Source organism: Balaenoptera borealis (genome assembly GCF_965194805.1).
Source record: "Balaenoptera borealis genome assembly, chromosome: 3".
In the NCBI taxonomy this organism is placed as follows: Eukaryota; Metazoa; Chordata; class Mammalia; order Artiodactyla; family Balaenopteridae; genus Balaenoptera; species Balaenoptera borealis.
In genome coordinates this window covers 29,020,057-29,042,261 of record NC_138866.1, presented here as the reverse complement: position 1 = coordinate 29,042,261, position 22,205 = coordinate 29,020,057, and the positions used below count along the sequence as shown (strand labels likewise).

Genomic DNA, 22,205 nt, shown 5'->3' with positions numbered 1-22,205 from the left:
TATGACACAACCGTATTATGGAATACAATGCAGCAGTTTTAAAGGCAGATTTCTGGGCTTCCCTGGTGGTGCAGTGGTTGAGAATCTGCCTGCCAGTGCTGGGGACATGGGTTCAAGTCCTGGTCCGGAAAGATCCCACATGCCGCGGAGCAACTAAGCCCGTGTGCCACAATTACTGAGCCTGTGCTCTAGAGCCCGCGAGCCACAACTACTGAGGCTGTGTGCTGAAACTACTGAAGCCCGCGTGCCTAGAGCCCGTGCTCCGCAACAAGAGAAGCCACCACAATGAGAAGCCCGCGCACCGCAACAAAGAGTAGCCCCCGTTCGCGAGAATTAGAGAAAGCCCGTGCGCAGCAACGAAGACCCAACATAGCCAAAAATAAGTAAATAAATAAATAAATGTATAACAAAAGAAAAAAAACAAACAGAACAAAACATTGAGGCTACCTATATGTTCTTTTCCAATCTCCACCTTTGCTCTCTCCAAAAGGGAAATAGTAATTCCAAGAGGTAACCACTACCCTGAATTTTTCATTAATTTTTTTTAAAGTATAGTTTTACCAAGTTTTTTTAAACAATAGATTCTTACTTATACCATTTTTAAAATTTTTTATTTTATTTATTTATTTTTGGCTGCGCTGGGTCTTCGTTGCTGCATGCAGGCGTTCTCTAGTTGCGGTGAGCAGGGGCTTCTCTTGTTGCGGAGCATGGACCCTAGGCGTGCAGGCTTCAGTAGTTGTGGCACGTGGGCTCAGCAGTTGTGGTGCATGTGCTTAGTTGCTCTGAGGCATGTGGGATATTCCCGGACCAGGGCTCAAACCCGTGTCCCCTGCATTGGCAGGTGGATTCTTAACCACCGCACTACCAGGGAAGCCCTTTTTGTATCTTTTTTTTTTTTTTTTTTTTAATTTTTGGCCGTGCCACGTGGCATGTGGGATCTTAGTTCCCTAACCAGGGATCGAACTCGTGTCTCCCGCAGTGGAAGCACGGATTCTTAACCATTGGACCACCAGGGAAGTCCCAGGTTCTTACATATACCATTTTTAAATTTTGATAGTAATGGTATCATACAATATACAGACTTATGACTTTTTTTACTCAACACATCATGTGTGTAACTGTAGTTTATTCATTCTATTTTTATAAAATGCTCATTATGTGAATTTTTGAAAATATGTATATTCTCCTGTCAGACATTTGAGTACTTTCCATTATTTTTTTCCTTTATGAACAATGGTGCCATGGACATTCTTGAACATGTGTTCTGGTGCATATATGCAAAGGTTTCTCTATAAAATTAAGAGTGGAACTGCTGGGTCTTAGGCAAAGCACATGCTTTATTTTTCTAGGTTATACTAAAATAGTTCTATCAATATACATTTCCACCAGCAATCCCTAAGTGTTCCTGTTATTCTACATCCTTGTATTATTAGACTTCTTATTTTGTACCAATGAAATGACTTTAAAATGATATCTCACTATGGTATTAGCATTTCTATGATTACTAATAAATGGTAACAATTTTCATATCTTATTATTTGTCCTCCCTCTGCAGTCCTAGTTAAACATAGCTCAGGATAATACTTCCCCCTAGAAGCCTTCCCTGACTTCCCCAGATCCTTAGGCTAGCCTAAGTGGTGCTACTAATACTTTGCATATTTCTATCATTACATTTTAACAAACCCTCCATTTTTCAAGGCTACTTGACTATCTCTTCTTTATATCCCAATGTATAGTCTAATTCATCATTTCATATAGAAGACTGCCCTTTTTTATACCCATTTCCTCTTCCACCCAATGTTATTGTTTTTTGATAATTTTAGAAGACCTAACACAAGGATATCTCTATCTTCTATAATTATATATATATTTTAATAATGCCAAGTGACAGCAGTTTGAATTCACATAAAGTCTAGATCTTGATGACAAAGTAGCCTAAATTGGAGCTCTAGGCAGAGATGTAGAGAAAAACTGATTATCTGGTTGTTTAAAACTATTTTCCTATATTTTAAAGATATGCTGTGATTTTTTAAAATCTACGTATCTAGCTTGGCAATTTAAAAATGAATAAACACATGGTCCCTTCCTTGAGGGAACTCAATGTGTAATACGGAAACTATGTGACAAACAGATGGCTATCATGCAGGAAGCTACGTGGGTAGGCCTTTGGGAGAATAGAGCTTCATCAGGATACCACCTTAGCTCCAGCAGCTCTGATGACAGCTCAGGTGCCTTGATAAGAATTCCAATAATTTCCTCTTCTCAATCCAGGGCACAAACGTGCCTATTCTAGTGACCTGTTTTTGACGTAATTCACCTACTTTCTCACCTATCACTGCATTTCTCTTTTATTTATTTATTTTGGCATGCGGGATCTTAATTCCCCAACCAGGGTTTGAACCCGCCCCTCCTGCAGTGGAAGCGTGGAGTCTTAACCACTGGACTGCCAGGGAAATCCCTGCATTTCTCCTTTGCTATCAATTCATTGACTCCACTATATTTTCAGTTTAAATAGAGAGGATCTGCTTGGTCCAGCTAAAGAATGTTTTTCTCATAGGTCACCTGATATTTTGCTGACCAGTTGGCTCAGATACAGCAGTAGGAATAAGGCCAGAATGTACATAATGCAGTTAGCAATATCCAAATTAATTATCTACAGCCACATTCCTCAGCAAGGGCCTATGAGAAAAACTCCTCAGGAGGGGGATGAGGATCATTACAAATGAATGGCTTGGCCTGTGCTCTACAAGTGATATATAAATGTATTATTTAGGACTCTTTCCATGGAAGGGATAGAACACTCAATTCAAACTGATTTAGGAAAAGGAATTTATTGGCTTACGTACCAAGAAGCCTAGAAGCATAACTGGCTTAAAGAATGGCTGAATCCATGGTTTCAAATGATATTGTCAAAAATCTCTCATCTTCTCTTAGCTCTGCTTTCTTCTGTGCTGGTTTCATTTTATCCCCACTAGTTCTAAGTTTAAATCCTCCCAGATGTAAGCTAAGTGAAAAAAGGGAGTCCTCCCCCTCTCCCCTTTAAACATTATTCCTGATAGGATGAGGCACATAGTGTAGTGGCTGAGAGCATGGACTCAGTAACTAGGTTGGTTCCTCAATTACCTACTATTCCTATAATCTTGGGCAAGTTATTTAACCTCTTCAAGACTTAATTTTTTTTCATCTGTATTACAATAGCTCCTACTTCCCTCGGTGGCTGTGAGGTTTAAAGTTGCTGATGTTTGCATGATGCTTAAAATAGTGCCCGATACAATGCAAGGGCTAAATTACCACCTCTGATTGGGTCATAAGTCCACCCCTATGTCCTAAGGGTTCTGGCTAAGGTTGGGACTTTCTATCCAAACTACAAAGATCTGGGGTAGTGGAAGGATGGTGTATTTTAAGAAATTTGGAGTGCCTTTACCAAAGGCTGGGGAATGGATGCTGGGTCAACGTAAACAACAAATGTCAACTACAGGAAAGCAAACTGTTGCTTGAGACAACTTCCCTCTCTAAGGTTTTATTTTATGATACAGAGTAACCTGAAAGGATTTCTGTTTATGCTTGTGGTTGTAAAAAAAAATGCACAAACTCTTTTTATTTGCAAAATGTAACTAGCATTTGACTAGCGCTTTACTGAACAAAGTATTTTCACATGCATTAGCTAATTTAACCCCTGCAACAGCTCTGGGGAGTAGGTATTATTAACCTTTCTTAATGGTAAGAAACCTAGCAAGCCGAAATACAGATGGATGTAAATTTTACAAATGGTGGTACTGTTAGCGTTTCACATTAGTCTCCCACTGCATTTTATGTTCTGTTGGTACCCATGTATAATCATTTCCTTCATTCAACATATATTTTTTGAGCCCTTGCTATGTATCAGGCATTCTTCTAGGCACTGGAGATACACAGCAGTGAACAAAACACAATACTCGCACTCCTTAAGTTTACATTCTAGTGGGGTATGTGCGGACAAACCATAAAATAAATAAGAAAAGTGTTAGAGAGTAATATTAAACAGGAAAAGCTGATAGGAAGTATACAGATATGTTCAATTTTATATGCAGTGGTCAGAGTTTGTCATCTATTCTGCGCTGTTTGCAGCTCTCCCGAACAAAGATAACGTCTCCCTCCTATTTACCATACTCCCAGCACCAGGCACTCAGAGAGACAATAACTGTATGCTGAATAAGTGATAAGCCTTCTGAGAAGCAAGCAGTTGGGAAACAAAGGCCTGTAAATACATACTGACCATATAGTCCATAAACTGAATAACTTAATCATTCCTGATTAGTTTATTTCTAATAATCTAATAAGTTAAATTCTTTTTAGCACGTTTACATTACAGAATGAAAGCTGTGTTAAGTGTTTTTACAGGCCGTTTTAGGAACTTCAAACATGTTTTAGCCGCCTCTTTGGCCCTACCAGCGCGCGTAAGCTTTGTGTTTGTGCACGTATGTGCGCACTTCATAAAAACCGCAGCCTGTGCCACTTATCTCTTGGTATTAACAGAAGTTTTCTAGGATTAGCACTTGGGGTTTCTTCTGAGGTGCTGGGTGAGGCCCACTTATCAGCCCATCGAACCTCAAAGAGCCTCAGAGCGAGGTTCTGAGCCCCAAAACACAAACTACAAAAAGTGGGAAACCCTCTTACAGCCCTCGCGCAGTGTCCGGCCGGAACCTTGACCTCAAGATGGCGTCGCGTAATCATAAGATTCAATCAGCTCCAATCAAAAATGGCAGGGTGGGTCGTAACATACAGCTCGAGCCTTTCTAGCTCTCATTAGGCGCGCCTCTCTATGGTTGTTCGCCGCTGCGTGGTGATTCAGAGCCAAGAGTGACGATTACCTACTTACGCTCTTCTCTATGATCCTCCTCTCCACGCCCCCAGCCGCAGTGCACGCCGGGCAATAGGAAGACCTCCAGAAGCTCCCCGCTCAGCGCGGATGTGTTTGCGGCCTGTGAGAGTAGGCGCTTCGGCACTAGTCTCCCGGGTAGCGGCGCGCAGAAATCTCGAGCTGGTGGAACCCCCTCGTAATCTGGAGCCCGGAAGGCCGCGAAGACAATACAGTTTCCTCAGCGGCGGGTGAGTTCGCTCCTCTGAACGCGTGTGGAAACCGGGAGACAGGGTACTTCGGCTGGGGGAGGAGGGAAAGCCGGGGAGCCTGCGAAAGGGCCGGGGTGGGATGGGGATAAGGGGGGGTGGGGGTGGGGGTGGGGGTGGGGGAGGGGATGGGCACGGGCACGAGGCTTGGGTTTCTCCACTTCTTTAAGGCCTCGAAAACGAGTGGGCCCAGTAGGAGCCTGTGGAGGCCGGACCTACTGCCAGAGCCTTCCTCCTTGCATTGTCGCCCACTTTCCCTTTCCTTTCCACGGCTCGCCACAGAGAGGCCTCGGCCCATTCTGGGCTCCACGTTTGCTACAAAACGCTCGGTCGGCCGCTGGGGAGCCCTTCCCTGAGGCCCCTTTCTAACCTGAGCCTGCGGAAGCCCTGTGGTAGATATTCCGGGCCTAGGATACAGTTGCCCTAGGCTCTGCCTAGAAGCCGGCTAGCACCCACCCTTTTTTTTAGCGGGGGGCTGGCCACCAACTGTTCTCTGTCCCTTCTTCGGTCGTCTAAAGCCCGCCACCGAGTGAACTGCCTTCCCTCCCCCCGCCCCCGACTTGAATTTAGCTACTGCCCACCTTTTCTAGCACCCTTCTGGTTGGTTTGCTTGTCTAAGATTGTGGTGAGTGGTGTGGCTTTGCCCCCTTCCTCCCCTGGAGGTTAAAGTAAACTATATCTTCATTGATTCTAGGGGAGGACCCAGCTGCACGTTAAAATATGTTGCTTCGTTCTCATGCTTCTTTGGTCTTCAGTACTACTTTTAAAATACGTTTTTCGAAATAGTTCTAGGAGTATGAAGATATTTGAAGTTATGTAATGTGGTTGTATATTGCCATGGAAAAGCCATTTTGATACTGGGCAGAGTGGAGCCGACCAAAAGGAGGGAGGAGATTGGACTTCTTTTGCCCCAGACTGCTATAGTGTAAAGTGCTGTGAATTGGGTAGTTGGCAGTAGTGTATAAACAGTTCTTATATAGTTTTAGGAGCTTTAATTTCTACAAGATTATTTCCAAAAATGTTCAGAGGCCTAGAAAGGCATTCAGTGGTCATCAGTTCCTCACGATTCAAGTAGATACTATGCTATTCTCATTTAATTTTTCTTAAAGCCTTGGTTTTCTTCACTTGTAAAATGAGGATTATTAATTGTATTCACCTCATAGGTTTTTGGAATTGGGAATTAATTGAAAAAAAATATGTAAAATCCTTAGTGCAATACCCAAGTAACATAGTGTTTAGTACACATTAACTGATAGTGTTTGTTATTTAAGAATTTTCAGTGAAGTATCAATACAAGACCCTAACCCTGACTCTAACATTTCTTCCAGTGTACTCTGGATAGACTTCTGTAAATAAAGTCAGAGTTAATCATTGGTATGTCATTACTAGAAAGAGGCATTGTGATAAGCGAAAACAGCCTTTGGATTGGTAATTTCAGGATAGTGGGGACTGTGGAGTCCCTACCCATTTATTGTGTTCCTTTGGACAAGTTAGCTTCTTCATCTGTAAAAGAAGAAAAATACATCTACGCTAGGTAATTTGGTAGGTTAAGTGAGATAATGTTGAAAGCTTTTGTAAACAAAAGTAGGTTAATATCTTACCTGTTATTTTTATTAAATAATTCATCTTCTTTGGGTTACCAATTTCCTTTTTCCTTTTTGGCCACAGGCAAGTTAGCTATATACCTTTTTCATTTACACATGATTTAGGGAAAAATCATTTTGACTTTTATACTATAGAAGCAAAAGTAAACATTGAATCTTTTAACATCTTATAAAAACATTCTGTTTTTTTTTTTAATCTCTTGATAGTTTTTTTCTGATTCTACCACTGCTGTTCATGAGAATTTTGATTGATTCCTCAAAGTTTTCGAATAGCTTTCTTCCTAACTTTTTTTGGATTTTGAAGCTCCAGAAAATAAAAAGAACATATTTCCACTAACCAAAATTGATATTGCTTTTTAACTTTTTATTTTGACGTAATTTCGAACTTCAAAGAATTCTGAGATATCTTTCATCTAGATTCCCCAGATGTTAACATTTTACCAATTTGCTTTATCCTCCTCTCCTTTTTATCTCCATAGTTTTCTTCTGAAATCTTTTGCTAGTAAGTTGCAGATGTTGTGTCCCTCTTAACCCCTGAATACTTAAGTGTGTATTTTTTAGACAGTTACATTCTCTTAATTAACTACAGTGATCAAAATCAGGAAATTAATATTGGTACAGTATACTCTACCGGTCTTAACTGGGTTTTGCCTGAAATTGCCCTGAAGTCGTATTGCTACCTTTTATTAAGGTATAATTAACATGTAAAATGCACTCATTGTAAATGTACAATTCAGTGTTTTTCAGTAAATGTGCAGAGTTGTGCAACCATTACCCCCAAAGGATCCCTCTTTTCTGTTTGCAAGTCACTCCCTATTCCCACCTCAGCTCTAGACTACCACTAATCTCTCTCTATAGTTAGGCTTGCTTTGCTTAGGCTGGGGCAGTTATGTCAGTCCATTGTACCTTGAAGGCTATAAGCAGAGCAGGAAACAGTGCATGCTACACTAATCATTCATATTTAATGTAGAGTTACTGGACTGGCTGTATAACTACACATAATAACTTAAAATTTGCTCTTTCAGAACTAATAAAAATAATGCTTAGAAAAGAACCTGGCAAATAATTGGAGCTGGATGTTTTATTGAATAAATGATTAAGTTGTATATGAGTGTTTGCTGAGGAGAATCTTTTGGTTCAGTTGCTTCTTGGCACACAGTGTCCTGATGGGGTTAGCCTGTAAATCTATCCCTGGTGAAATATTTTGTGTCTATCGGGATAAATCTGTAATGGAGGAATGCAAAGAAGCAGTAATAGTATTCTCATGAGTGCAGAAAAAGAGTGGTTTAAGAGAGTAAAGAGAAAAAAGTGAAAAAGAAAAGCAGAATGCATGCATATGTTGAGGGGTAGAGGTAAAGCTTCTTTAGAAGTTTGTTTTTTTTGGGAGGACCAAATTTATTGAGATAAAATTTACATACAGTAAAAGGCACCCATTTTAATTTCAGTGAATTTTGATGAATACATAAACCTGTATGACCACTGTCACAGTAGAGATAGGGCACACGTCCAACATAGGGGCTTGTTTTTGTTACTTTGGGCCATAAAGTTTCATACTTAGCAAGTGAAAATGCTTTGAACCTTCTAAAAGTGAAACACTGCTATTCAACTATTCTTTAAATGCTATTTAAGTCAGGTCAGTGCTAATAAAATAACCTCTGCATCTCAAGCCCCACACACAATCCCTCAGCAATTGACCACATTCAAAGTATATACAGAAACCAATAACTTGTTACCACTTCACTGCTACCACCTGTTCTAGGCCATCTCTTTTGTCTGGATTATTGCAGTAGTCTCTTGCTTCTCTACCCTTGTTCTCCTCCAGTCTTAGTTTCACATAGTGGCCAGTGACAGTGTTAAAATATAAGTCAAGTCAAAACCCTTTCAAATGTTTTCCATCTCATTCAGAGTAAAAACCAGTACTTTTACAGCGGCTTACAAAGCATTACACTCTTTGAACCCCCTTCCCATCTCCAGCTTGCCGCCAGTACTGTGCTCCAACTGTTGGTGATGTTACTCCTGCAAAACACTGCATTCCCACCTCAGGCTCTTTGTATTTGCTGTTTCCTTTGCTGGGAAGGCTGTTGCCCCCCAGAATAGAGTTTCCTGCCTCAGTCTCTTGCAAGTCTGTCTTCAGATGTTACCTTCTTGGTGAGACCTGACCACCATGTTTAAAATAAAGCACTCCCTAGCTCTCTCCCCTAGTTCATTCTACAAAGTACCTACCAACTTTGACTATCTGTATAATTTATTGTAAGTGAGTATTACAATTTATCAACTATAGGCAAAAATGGTAAGCTTCATTTATTATAAAAGTTTATTCTCATTCATTTTCACATGCATCAAAGTATACCAAACTTTATGTTGAACTAAGTGGTTGATACTCATTTTAGGATTTTTTTTGGCTGTGTTGGGTCTTCATTGCTGCGCGTGGGCTTTCTCTTCGTTGCAGAGCACAGGCTCTAGGCACGTGGGCTTCAGTAGTTGTGGTGCACGGGCTTAGTTGCTCTGTGGCATGTGGGATCTTCCCAGACCAGGGCTCGAACCCGTGTCCCCTGCATTGGCAGGCAGATTCTTAACCACTGTGCCAGCAGGGAAGTCTCTAGGATGTTTAAAGTGAATATTAATATTTATCAGAGATCATCAGAAATGTTTGTTTTCTGAATTTTCATAGGAGGGGCTGTTATCTTATTAAGATTACCTTCACCTCTGAAGTTTAGCCTACAAATAAGCAAGTTTTGAACAGTTCCAAATAAAAGGGAAATACTTTATAGAAAAATTGGAGTGAATGAAATGAGTATATTAGCATAAACTGAAACATAATCTGGTTACTCTTAACAGAACGAATGATACATTTGAAAACCATGAAAAATAGTTTAAATACCAAGAACCTAGAGGGTTTCTTTTTAAAAGTAGTATTTGTATTTAGTACTTGGGAAAAAGTGATTCTAAAGATGAATTCATGGCCCAATCTTCGTAACCATTGTGAGGCTAGGTACTGAGTCATTGCTAGAATAGTACCTGGCACATGGTAGCTTCTTAATAAATTTATTTAAAGAGGTTCTCAGAGTTTATTTGTTTACTGATTCATTCACTGATTATTTATTTAACAGGATTAATACCAACTGCCCTCCTAAGAAAGTGCTGAGATAGAGTATTATAATGATAATATAAAAGCTCTGTAAGTAGGACAGTAACCCTCGATGTTTTAAAAAGATATACACTCCTGTCCCCTTCCATGTGGAATATTTGTTTTTGTTTTGGGCAAAAAAGTATTTGAAACAAGATTATTGGGGGCTTCCCTGGTGGCACAGTGGTTGAGAGTCTGCCTGCTAACGCAGGGGACACGGGTTCGAGCCCTGGTCTGGGAAGATCCCACATGCCGCGGAGCGGCTGGGCCCGTGAGCCACAACTACTGAGCCTGTGCGTCTGGAGTTTGTGCTCTGCAACAAGAGAGGCCGCGATGGTGAGAGGCCCGCGCACCACGATGAAGAGTGGCCCCCGCTTGCCGCAGCTAGAGAGGGCCCTCGCACAGAAGCGGGGACCCAACACAGCCAAAAATTAATTAATTAATTAATTAATTAATTTTTTTTTAAAAAATTAAAAACAAAGGCAGAGGTGTAGATGAAACAAGTTTGGCAATATATTAAAAAAAATTATTAAAAAATTCAACATGTTTACAATCTTAAATTAGTTACATTTTTCTTTTTAACTTAAGTTGATACCTAGTTAATATTTAAGGCATTTCCAGTACCTTATTTGCTGGTATATGACAACATTCTAGGAATTTATTTTACTTGTAAAGCTTCCTAAATATTTTAAGTGTACTGTGTTTTCAAAATTGAAGTTTAGATTTTACAGCATATTGTATATCCTAACTTATTAAGTGAAGAGAACACTGAGGAAGAAGAGTTGTGAGGATGAAGGACATGCTTTTTAAAGAAATGTCTAATAAACAGGTAGAAAAATACTCAGTCGCACTAGTGATTAGGGAAATGCAAGTTGAAACAGTATTTTTTACCTGTCACACTGGAGATTTACTACAGTGATGGTGAGGATATGAGGAAAGGGCATACCATGTACTGTTGGTGGGAATATTAATTTGTACACTAGATTTGGAGGATGATTTGGAGGTAAAGAGTAGATACATACAGTACTGATCTGTATTATAGAATTACTTGCACTGGTGCTTAGAGTTATATGTTCAATATGTTCAAGAATGTTTAATATGATTTGTAAGAGGTAAAATGTGGAGAATCATCAATGTTGGTTAGTTACAGCTATATAGTAATAGTTTACTGCATTATAAAGAATGGAATAGAACTTTATGAACTGACATGAAGAGATGTTAATAATGATGAGGGAGAAATGCACATAACAATATAGTATGATTATATTGTTTGCAGAAAATCATAAGTGATTATATATTAGCTTGTGTCTAGAAAGATATTTTAGAAGAATACAACGAATTATACCAAACTGTTGGAATCAGGGGCGAGGAAGTAGAAGACATGCACATTTTATCCTCTCTCTTCTAAAGGGTGAGTAAAACAATATATAAAACATAGAAAAGAAAATAATAGAGAAAAACATTTTTTAAAAGCTTCTGAAACTCTAGACTCCTTCAGTTACAGAGTGTAGGTGGGGGAGTTTTTCCTAGTGTCCAACAGAAAATCTCCTATTAATCAAATCACCACTTTTAGCTGCATCACTGATAGGAGATCAACCCACTTATTTTGGCTGCTTGTTAAAATTGGTGCATGGAATCCTACTAGGGCATTCTAACATCATTTTTCTACTTTTTTCCAGTAGTTCTGGACACTTGAGTATGTTGACAAAAATATAAAATTTGGGGGGAGGAAAAGTCTTAAGTACTTCCATTTTATTTATTTTTTACCCTGTCGGGTCTTCATTGCTGCTCGCGGGCTTTCTCTAGTTACGGCGAGCGGGGGCTACTCTTCATTGCGGTGCGTGGGCTTCTCATTGCAGTGGCTTCTCTTGCTGCAGAGCATGGGCTCCAGGCGCACGGGCTTCAGTAGTTGTGGCGCGAGGCTAAGTAGTTGTGGCGCACGGGCTTAGCTGCTCCGCAGCATGTGGGATCTTCTGGACCAGAGCTCGAACCCGTGTCCCCTGCATTGGCAGGCGGAGTCTTAATTACTGCGCCACCAGGGAAGCCCAGTACTTCTATTCATTTAGCTAAAAGACAAAAGTTTCTTATTAAGGAATGATATCACAAACCAAATCAAACAGTTCAGTGTGTTCTTGTATTTTTAAAAATCAAATACCAGCGTCTGATTCTTGAGTTTCAGTCATTCATTCATTGAATATCATTCAAGAATGGTTAAGAGGTTTGCTTTTAAGTTTAAGAAAAATTACCACTTTTTTCTCATTGTCACAAGTTGTATGTGAATGGTTTATATTTGAACCATTATATTTGAATGGGTACTATGTGACCTGATATATGGAGGTCGTCCCCCCCTCCCCCCTCAGGTTTGTAGAAAGTCACTGAGGCATTCATTTGTCCTGGAAGAACTGGCCAACACTGAATCAACAAATACTGTGTAACTTTGTAAATTTAGTTTTCAGGGTGCTGATGTGTATTAAAAATTAATGCATCAGAACACTTAAAAACTGTTAGATATCTTCCTGGATTCTGAGTTTGATTTAAAAAGATTCATTGATGTTTGGTATTTAATTTTTGGATATTAACTGAACCTCAAAATTTTTTTCTTCCTTTATATGTATTCCCATATGACTGTAGGAGTCTATCCTGAACTTAGATCGTGTACATTTTGGGAACTTATTTTAGAAAAGATCTAAGTTTAAAAAATTCTCAATGGACAGACAGAGAAAAGAGGGTCTTTGCCAACTCCTTTGGGTAAGAAAACTTGAGAATTTTGCAGATACTCTAAAAATGAAGGCCAACAAACCAAGCATATCAAATTGTAAAGTTTTCAAATAACATGATTTGTCATGATTTCTTTCTTTAGACTGCTGTGGTAAGAATGTCTTTCCCCCCTCATTTGAATCGCCCTCCCATGGGAATCCCAGCACTCCCACCAGGGATCCCACCCCCACAGTTTCCTGGCTTTCCACCACCTGTACCTCCAGGTAAGTTTGTGGATACGGTTGTTTTTGTAGTGTAGTTGATTTACAGTGTTGTGTTAGTTTCTGGTGTACAGCAAAGTGATTCAGTTATTTATATATATAAACACACTTTTTTAGATTCTTTTCCATTATACTTTATTACAAGATATTGAATATAGTTCCCTGTGATATACAGTAAATCCTTGTTTTTTATCTATTTTATATGTAGTAGTTCATATTTGCTAATCCCAAACTCCTAATTTCTCTCTCTCCCCTTCCCCCTTTGGTAACCATGTTTGTTTTCTGTGTCTGTGTGTCTGTTTTGTAAATAAGTTCATTTGTATCATATTTTTAGATTCTACATGTAAGTGATATCACATGATATTTGTCTTTGTCTGACTTCATTTAGTATGATAATCTCTAGGTTGATCCATGTTGCTGCAAATGGCATTATTTCATTCTTTTTTATGGCTGAGTAATATTCCATTGTAAATATATACCACACCTTCTTTATCCATTCATCTGTCGATGGACATTTAGATTGCTTCCATGTCTTGGCTATTGTAAATAGTGCTGCTGTGAACACTGGGGTGCACGTATGTTTTGAATTAGAGTTTTCTCCGGATATATGCCCAAGAGTGGGATTGCAGGATCATATGGTAGCTCTATTTTTAGTTATTTAGGAACCCCCATACCGTTGCCGTACTGGCTGCACCATTTTACATTCCCACCAATGATTCTGTGGGTTTTTTTAACCCATCCTTAATGTCATTGCAGTATTAACTTTAGGAAGATGATACGTATGTGACTGTTGGTAGAAGAGCTGTTAGCATTCTGGAAATGTGATGTCTCATTTTCCTATAGTGATAGTTTTCATTTCTGGCTGAGTATCAGACTCATCTGGGAAATTAAAAAGTCTTAATTTAAAAATATAGGTAATACATTTATTTTTAAATACTATACATTTTAAATAGTATAGTATTTTTAAATACTACACGTTTTAAAAACTATACGTTCAAAAATCAATCAAAAAGGTATACAGTGGAAAATTTTTCTCACATTCCCATATAACTTGTTACCGTCCCCTTACTGAAAGGGGGAACAAAGCAGGGTTATTAGTTTCTTCTTTAGCCTTTCAGATATTTTTATTTTTCTATCCATTTGTTTTGTTTTATTCTTTTAACACTGATATACAGTAACATCCTATGTATTCTATTCTGCCTTGTTTTTTTTTTATACTTGACAATAAATCTTTTTAATTAATTAATTTATTTATCTTTGGCTGCATTGGGTCTTTGTTGCTGAGCGCAGGCATTCTCTAGTTGCGGCGAGCGGGGGCTATTCTTCGTTGTGGTGCGTGGGCTTCTCATTGCGGTGGCTTCTCTTGTTGCAGAGCATGAGCTTTAGGCGCGCAGGCTTCAGTAGTTGTGGCTCGTGGGCTCTAGGCGCGCAGGCTTCAATAGTTGTGGCTCGCAGGCTCTAGAGTGCAGGCTTAGTAGTTGTGGCGCATGGGCTTAGTTGCTCCCCAGCATGTGGGATCTTCCTGGACCAGGGCTCGAACCCGTGTCCCCTGCATTGGCAGGCGGGGTCTTAACCACTGCACCACCAGGGAAATCCTTGACAATAAATCTTGGAGAGCTCTCCAAATAACTATTTAAAAGCTTTGTCTCTCCAATGTTTCATGACGTTTAAAAAATAAATAAAAAAAATTTTTGAGGCCCCACCGCAAGCCATTGAATCAAATCCTCAGAAATTGGGGCTCAGGAGTCTCTTTTTAACAAATTCACAGGTGATTCATAGGTATCCATTTAAGCACAGTTAAGAGAACCCACATTTGAGAACCATTATCTTGAGGTTTGTAATTAACATTGACTTAGGAGAAAGAGTTTTCCTCTGGTTTATGAGTGGTAGTTCACAAATTTTTATATTTTCATGGGGTTGAAAGCATTTCATGCAGAATCAGTTTCCCAGTTTCCCTTCTGAAAGGTAGTATCTAAGAGTTCTCCTTAATTTGCAAGTTAGAAGTATTTTCTTTTAACATAGAATCTATGTAATTCAGGCTGAAATGAACAAATGATCTTGTAAACCATCCAGAAGTATTTCTTTTTGAGGAAAGGTCTACTTCAGTGACCTGGCTTTAACCATTGGATTATGTGTTTGAAGTTAACAGTGTTTACTAAAGAGCTTGACTGTTGCAAAATCAAAAGTACGTTGCAGTTGGCTCATATGATGGGTTGTTAATTCATAACATGTACATTATAGAGTCTCAGCTTTGGGGGCCTCCTACCCCTAGGTCAAGTACACAGCAGTGTTGAAGTAAGTGTGAAAAGTCACAAGATAAAAATGGCAATTTTTCTGGGGTATCATTTAAAACTTCAGGAATTTGAGGGTAAATCATAATTTTAAAAAATCAGAACAGGGCTCCCCTGGTGGCACAGTGGTTAAGAATCCGCCTGCCAATGCAGGAGACACGGCTTCAAGCCCTGGTCTGGGAAGATCCCACATGCCGCGGAGCATTTAAGCCCGTGCGCCACAACTACTGAGCCTGTGCTCTAGAGCCCACGAGGCACAACTACTGAGCCCGTGTGCCACAACTACTGAAGCCTGTGCGCCTAGAGCCCATGCTCCCAACAAGAGAAGCCACCACAATGAGAATCCCGCGCACCGCAACGAAGAGTAGCCCCCGCTCACCGCAACTGGGGAAAGCCCGTGCGCAGCAACGAAACGCAGCCAAAATTAAAAAAAAAAATCAGAGCAACTACTTATGCATATATATTGTGGAGTAGAATGCAGTACTTGTACAAGTTTTTAAGACATTTATGCTTGTAGCTGGCTGTTTTAAGTTGGTCTTTTAGATAATCATGGATGTGTATTTGTTACCCCTTGCTGCCAGGGACCTAGTGTGAACGTTTGAGTACTATCAGTTTATTATTCCATGTAACAATTACTGAATTTTAGTCAGTAACTTAACTGCTCTGTAATGGACTGTAAAGGAATTTCTCCTGAAAAGGGGGATTAAGAAAATAATGTTAACAGAAAACCGAAAAAAGTTACTTGTCAACCTTCAAACCAATTGATGACTTGAGAAGGATAGTGTCCTGAGCCACTTTAATTTGGGCATCAATATTTGAGGGGGTCCCCATATTTTTTTTTCATTAATTTATAGTCTCATAATACGATCTATTTTTTGATAGTCTTTACTAATAACCATGATACTGTTAGCAAAGTTTGTGTTATTAGAGTTATAGGGAAGAATAGTTTACTTTCTATTTCTGAAGAAATTTTAAGGCATTGGAGATAAAGCTTAATCACTTTTTCAGAATCAGGAAAGCTGACAATGAAAAAATCAGTTCCTCAATTTCCTTACCAGTATATTGGTTTTATAGGAAAGATTTTAAATTCCTTTGAATTTTTAAAAAACACATACTAAATGTAACTTGTTTTCTGATGAACACTATACCAAATTATAAATGGAAGTGGAAGATAAGTGGACCATGTTTCTCTTAAGGCTACTCCTAGTATATCTTTTAAGATGGGTCAGCAGACCTTAAAACCAGGTTTTCAGTATTTCTTCTTGTCTGTTTGGTCAGTGCCATACTAACGTAGGTATTTGTTCACAGAGTATTAACGCTATTAAACAATTCTGATTCCATTTGCGATAGCATACAGTATCATTTCTGTTTAGGGAAGCATACTTGAATGATAAATCAGACTTTAGTTACAGCTAGCTCATTCATACCTGCATCCTGTGTGCAGTGTCAATACTTGAAAAAATAAAAAAAAGAAGTATGCTAAACTAGTATAATAATTCAAGACCACAATACCCCTATTCATGTATAATTTTCTTGTGTTGCCTATTGTACAATTAATTGAACTCTGAGATAACGTATGTGGCGATCACATTATATATTAAATTAGAAAATAAATTTGAAAAAAACCATAATTTTTCCTTAAAAAGTAATGCATGCTATAGATTAAAGGAAGTTTCCCCCCATAGTTCCTGAGCATTCCCTTCCCCAAAGGGGGGGAAGTCTTTCTTATCAATTTCTGGTGTGTAGCTCTCCAGAGATGTAATGTATATCCCACTGTGTTTGCTTATGTTTATTCTACCCTACTTGTTTTTTCAGACCTCAGCTGGTATATACACTGTTTACACTTTGTGCACTTTGCCTTTTTTTTTTTTCACCGTAGCATGCATAGATCTGTAATGAGCAGCAATACATTTTTGTAAATTCTGCATTTCATGAAATTAGTAAGTTGAGGTGGGAACCATACTATTAAACCTTTTAGTAACTATTAAAAAGGAAAAAAAAATTTTTTTTCAAAATGTCTTTTTCTTAAGGTGTTCTTCAATAGAAAGTTTACCTGTGGAAGAGGTGCTGCACAGATTACAGTTGGTAAATGGAGTATTTGCTTTTGTTTTGCAAAGTTAAAAGTGAAAAATTTAGAGTTGATAATAGTTTTGAGTATCCACCTATTTAAGTGCTCCACATAAATGATCTCAGTTAATCTCGTAGGCACTCTGAGGAAATAATTACCTCATTTGAATTGAGGAAACTGAAGCTGAGGTTAAAGAGCTTTCCCAAGTTTGCATAGCTAAAAGTGATAGAACCAAGAATTGAACCCAAGTTTGATTCTGCAGTCTTTTTTTTTCTATTTTGTACAGTCTTCTATAAGTATCTTGATTTTCATCTTCTAAAGATTTTGTTTAAAACTGAGGTTATTTTAAATAGGTTATATTGGAAAATAAATGGATAGTTGTTGAAAGAGTTTATTACCAGTCTTGGACAGTTATCTTAAGTTGATGCTAAATTTGAACTGAAAAGTGATTTCAGAACTTCTTGAGATACTTCCAGAAGCATTTTAAAATTTGTGTTTTAGTAGACAGATCTTTTACTGATTTTACCCTCATTGCAACCTTTTTCTTAGTTCTCAAATGGTAAGATTTCGTCATTAGTTATGTACACAAGGACTGTCAGTGTAGCAACTATTGATTAGTAAACAATTTAGTTGAAAACAAAATTGCAGATTTCACTAAGCTATCAATAGTGATAGCCCATTGATAGCTGTCTTAAACCCTTAGGGCAGTAGATGCTTGTCTTAGAGATTTTCTCTTTGACAGTGACTGAGATTACTAATCTTATTTTTTTCTTCATGATTTTTGCTTTTATTAAATAACCAGGAATAACAAGATTCTTCCTAGGTTTCCAGATTAATTTCTTATTTGATGCTTTTGTTTTTTAACTTTCAAAGAATTTATTTTTACCTTTAAAGGAGTCATTAATACCATTGTTCACCTGTAAGCAAATCTGTATGAAAGTTGCTGGTTTTGAGGATGTACTGAACTAGATGAACATGAATTGATAACTATCCACAGTTTTACTCCTTAAGGCAAAAGCAGGCTGTGGTAGTCTTTTTGCTTGTAAGTTTATTTAGACCAACCTGAATAACTATGTTGCTTCTGAAAAATATCCATTAATTTCTCATTTTCATTAATCCTACATTTCCCCTTAAAAGAACTGTGAGTTGGAGCTACTTATTTGTATGGCATGTAGTTGATAAACAATATATAATTGTATATGTAATTATATTCTTAAGATTCATTATGCTTTTTTCTTAGGGACTCCAATGATTCCTGTACCAATGAGCATTATGGCTCCTGCTCCAACTGTAAGTATAACTTTAAGGAGGAATTAGGAGTGCCACTGCTTTTAAATCTGAACAACTTTATAAGCCCAGATAAAGTATTTTAAATGTTTAAAAGAATAATAGGAAGGGAATAAGAGCGTCCGTATATATCATACTACTTATTTAAATAAGTATTGTTTTCACTCTATGCATATAAGCAATCGCCCCTAAAATATGCTCCCTAAATTAGTTTAGTGATTTCCCTCTTATTCTCTAGACTCTTCATATACTGTTATTTCAGATTTAGACATTGACTCTTTCATCATGCCCTCGTGTCTTGATCCTGGGAGATAGGAGAAGTGGTCTACATGTCTGATTTCTTTAAAAAAAAAAAAAGAGGAATGATCTAGCAGAAATCTAAATTTTGAAATGAAAGTTGAATATATTTCTACTCTTTCCTCCCACCTACCTAATTTTTAGCTTCTTCCAAGCTATTTTTTTTCTGTCCTCTAGCATGATACCTTCAAGCTTTGTAAAGTTTTATTGAAGCCTTTCCTCTGCTAAGTGTTTCATTATTCAGTCTTATGTCTTGAACTTTAATTCTCTACATTCATAAAAGCTCTGTACACTCTAGGCATCTTAGTTAAGAATGCTAGTATACTATAATATGTGAATAAATAATAACCCTCTTAAAGCATTTATTTAACTAAAAATTTTCTTTGAGTTAATTAGTAAAATATCGGTCTTAATTTATAATTCATTGTGAGGGAGAGTAGATCTCATTACTTTCAACTTTTTCTACCTGTGGGTTTTGAAAAGGGCGGGGAGTGTTATTTATATTAAAAGGGTGATGAGATGGGAACTACGTGAACAAATAGGAATCTGCTGTGAGGCAGACCAAGGGGGAGTCCAGCTTTTCTTGCATTGGACATTCATTGGGAAACATTTATTGGGAAACCTCCCCATGACAGGTACTCTTATCCTCTTGCGTTTTAGCCTAGGTGAAGGCAGCTCCCCCAGTTCACCACTTCAGTGCCTACTGTGGATGTTTTGCTCAATTCAATTTCAAATACAAAGATGAATAAGACTATTTCTTTCCTCTGGGAAGTTGAATGTTATGAAGGGAAAATAAGATAGAAACACAAGTAACTGAGAAAAGGTAAACTTTAAGTGGGGGGAGAGTGCTATGGGAGTATTTGAATATTCTACAAGAAGATTAGCAGGGATAATTGAAATTTCCTTTTATATGAATGCAGAGATTTACGATGTCTTAAACATTTAAAAATTGTCTTAAACATAAAAAAAATTCTTTCCAAGTTGTTTTTGTTTTTATTTTTTGTTTTTTATAAATTTATTTATTCATTTATTTCTGGCTGCGTTGGATCTTCATCGCTGCGTGCGGGCTTTCTCTAGTTGCAGTGAGCGGGGGCTACTCTTCATTGCGGTGTGCAGGCTTCTCATTGCGGTGGCTTCTCTTATTGCGGAGCATGGGCTCTAGGCCTGTGGGCTTCGGTAGTTGTGGCACGTGAGCTCAGTAGTTGTGGCTCACGGGCTCTAGAGCACAGGCTCAGTAGTTGTGGCACACGGGCTTAGTTGCTCTGTGGCACGTGGGATCTTCCCGGACCAGGGCTCAAACCTGTGTCCCCTGCATTGGCAGGCAGATTCTTAACCACTGAGTCACCAGGGAAGCCCTCCAAGTTGTTTTTAAAAGAAAGGTGATCCAATAGTGGAACTTTACTTGTCATGAATAAGTTCACGTTAATGAAAAATGTGCTTTGGGAGTTTTAGATTAAGTATGTAGAACCTGGAATGGTGATGTGCTATATATTTAATACTTTAAAATTGATGTTTTTAGCCTAATGTTATTGCATTAAGCATGATAGCAAATTTAATTGCAAGTTCAAATTTTATTGTCTTTCATCACTTTAGGTCTTAGTACCCACTGTGTCCATGGTTGGAAAACATTTGGGAGCACGGAAGGATCATCCAGGCTTGAAGGCTAAAGAAAATGATGAAAACTGTGGTCCCACTACTACAGTTTTTGTTGGCAACATTTCTGAAAAAGCCTCAGACATGCTTATAAGACAGCTCCTTGCTGTAAGTTAAACTGTTTATTTTTCATTTTTAAATGTTGTTATAAATTTCAAACTAAAGAAATATTAGCAAGAGGGCTCTGAATTATTTCCTCGTTTTTATTTTGAAAAGTTTGTCCTGCAGAAAAGTTAAATGAATTGAATAGTGAACACCCTTGTAACACATTTTGCCATATTTACACACACTCTCTTTGCGTGCACACACACACACCCCTCGATTTTTTTTTTTCTTCTGAATAATTTGAGAGTAAGTTGTGACATTACATTTCACCTTTGAATACTTCTTATATTTCCTAAGACCAAGGATACTCTCCTACATTTTCACAAAACCTTTATCACACTTAGGAAATTTAAGGCTGATACAGTATAGTTAATTAAAATACATATAGTTCATATTTAATTTTTCCAGTAATTTCCAGTCAGGGATATATATATATTGCACTTATTTTTTTTATTATTTTTTAAAAATATTTATTTATTTATTTATTTGGCTGCGCTGGGTCTTAGTTGTGGCATGCGGAATCTTTTTCATTGTGGCATGTAGGCTCTTAGTTGTGGCATGCAGGATCTAGTTCCCTGACCAGGGATCAAACCGGGACCTCCTGCATTGGGAGTGCACAGTCTTAACCACCAGACAACCAGGGAAGTCCCTATACATTGCATTTAATTGTCATGTTTCTTTAGACAGTTCCTTTATTATAGAACAGTTCCCTGCCTCTTTTTGTTTGCTTGTTTTATGTTTTTGTCTTTCATGACATTGATGTTTTTGAAGCGCCTGGGTCTTCTGCAGAGTGTCTCTCCCAATTTGAATTTGATTGATTGCTCATAGTTAGATTCAGAGTAAGCATTCTTTGTAAGAGTGGTTCATGGGTGATGCATTGTTTTCAGGTGCAGCATAGCAAGAGACATACCACGTCTCTTGGTCCCATTTTTGGTGGTATTAAGTTTAGTTACTTGGTTAAGGTGGTCAGATCTCTCCATTGTAACGGTACCTTTAGTCCCTTTTTCACTAATAAGTAACCTCTGGGTTAGTATTTTGGGACTATGTGTGTCCTTTTCTTTAGCCACCTTTAAAACAATGATTTTAGCATATATTTGTGATTGATTGACTCCTTTTGCAGTTTTTATTCTGAGCATACATAAGTTTTTTTGACTTGGTCATTGATTTTCCTTTTTCTCTTAGTTTTAAAAATTTATCCTGGTGCTACATGCACATTTTTTTTAAAGCACTTATTTTTGGCTGCGTTGGGTCTTTGTTGCTGCAATTAGGGGCTACTCTTCATCACGGTGCACGGGCTTCTCATTGCGGTGGCTTCTCTTGTTGTGGAGCATGGGCTCTAGGCACACAGGCTCAGTAGTTGTGGCTCGCAGGCTTAGTTGCTTTGCAGCATGTGGGATCTTCCCAGAACAGGGATGGAACCCGTGTCACCTGCAGTGGCAGGCGGATTCTTAACCACGGCGCCACTGTACCCATTAACAATGCTTCCCATTTTCTCCTCCCCTGAGCCTCTGGCAGCCACAATTGTACGTTCTGTCTATGGATTTGCCTATTCTGGACATTTTACGTAAATGGAATTTTAGAATATGTGGCTTTTTGTGTGTTGTCTTCTTTCACTTAGCATAATGTTTTCAAGGTTCATCTGTAGTGTAGCTTGTTAGCAGTACTTTGTTCCTTTTTATGGCCAGAATA

The 22,205-nt window shown here is 38.3% G+C and overlaps 1 protein-coding gene across 4 annotated transcripts in view; it reads left to right on the top strand.

Moving 5' to 3' along the window:
* The first annotated feature begins 4,900 nt into the window (after positions 1–4,900).
* The window catches only part of RBM25 (RNA binding motif protein 25), a 50,652-nt gene continuing 33,347 nt past the window's right edge, over positions 4,901–22,205 (top strand). The window contains exons 1-6 of one of the 4 annotated variants that reach the window (XM_082383875.1): positions 4,908–5,088; positions 11,139–11,248; positions 12,469–12,585; positions 12,698–12,818; positions 18,415–18,464; positions 20,352–20,519. In XM_082383875.1, coding sequence (XP_082240001.1) covers positions 12,544–12,585; positions 12,698–12,818; positions 18,415–18,464; positions 20,352–20,519 — 381 coding nt within the window. In that variant the 5' untranslated portion in view covers positions 4,908–5,088; positions 11,139–11,248; positions 12,469–12,543. Of the gene's footprint in view, positions 5,089–11,138; positions 11,249–12,468; positions 12,586–12,697; positions 12,819–18,414; positions 18,465–20,351; positions 20,520–22,205 lie in introns of all 4 variants that reach the window. The other 3 variants (XM_082383874.1, XM_082383877.1, XM_082383876.1) reach the window with 3 other exon arrangements.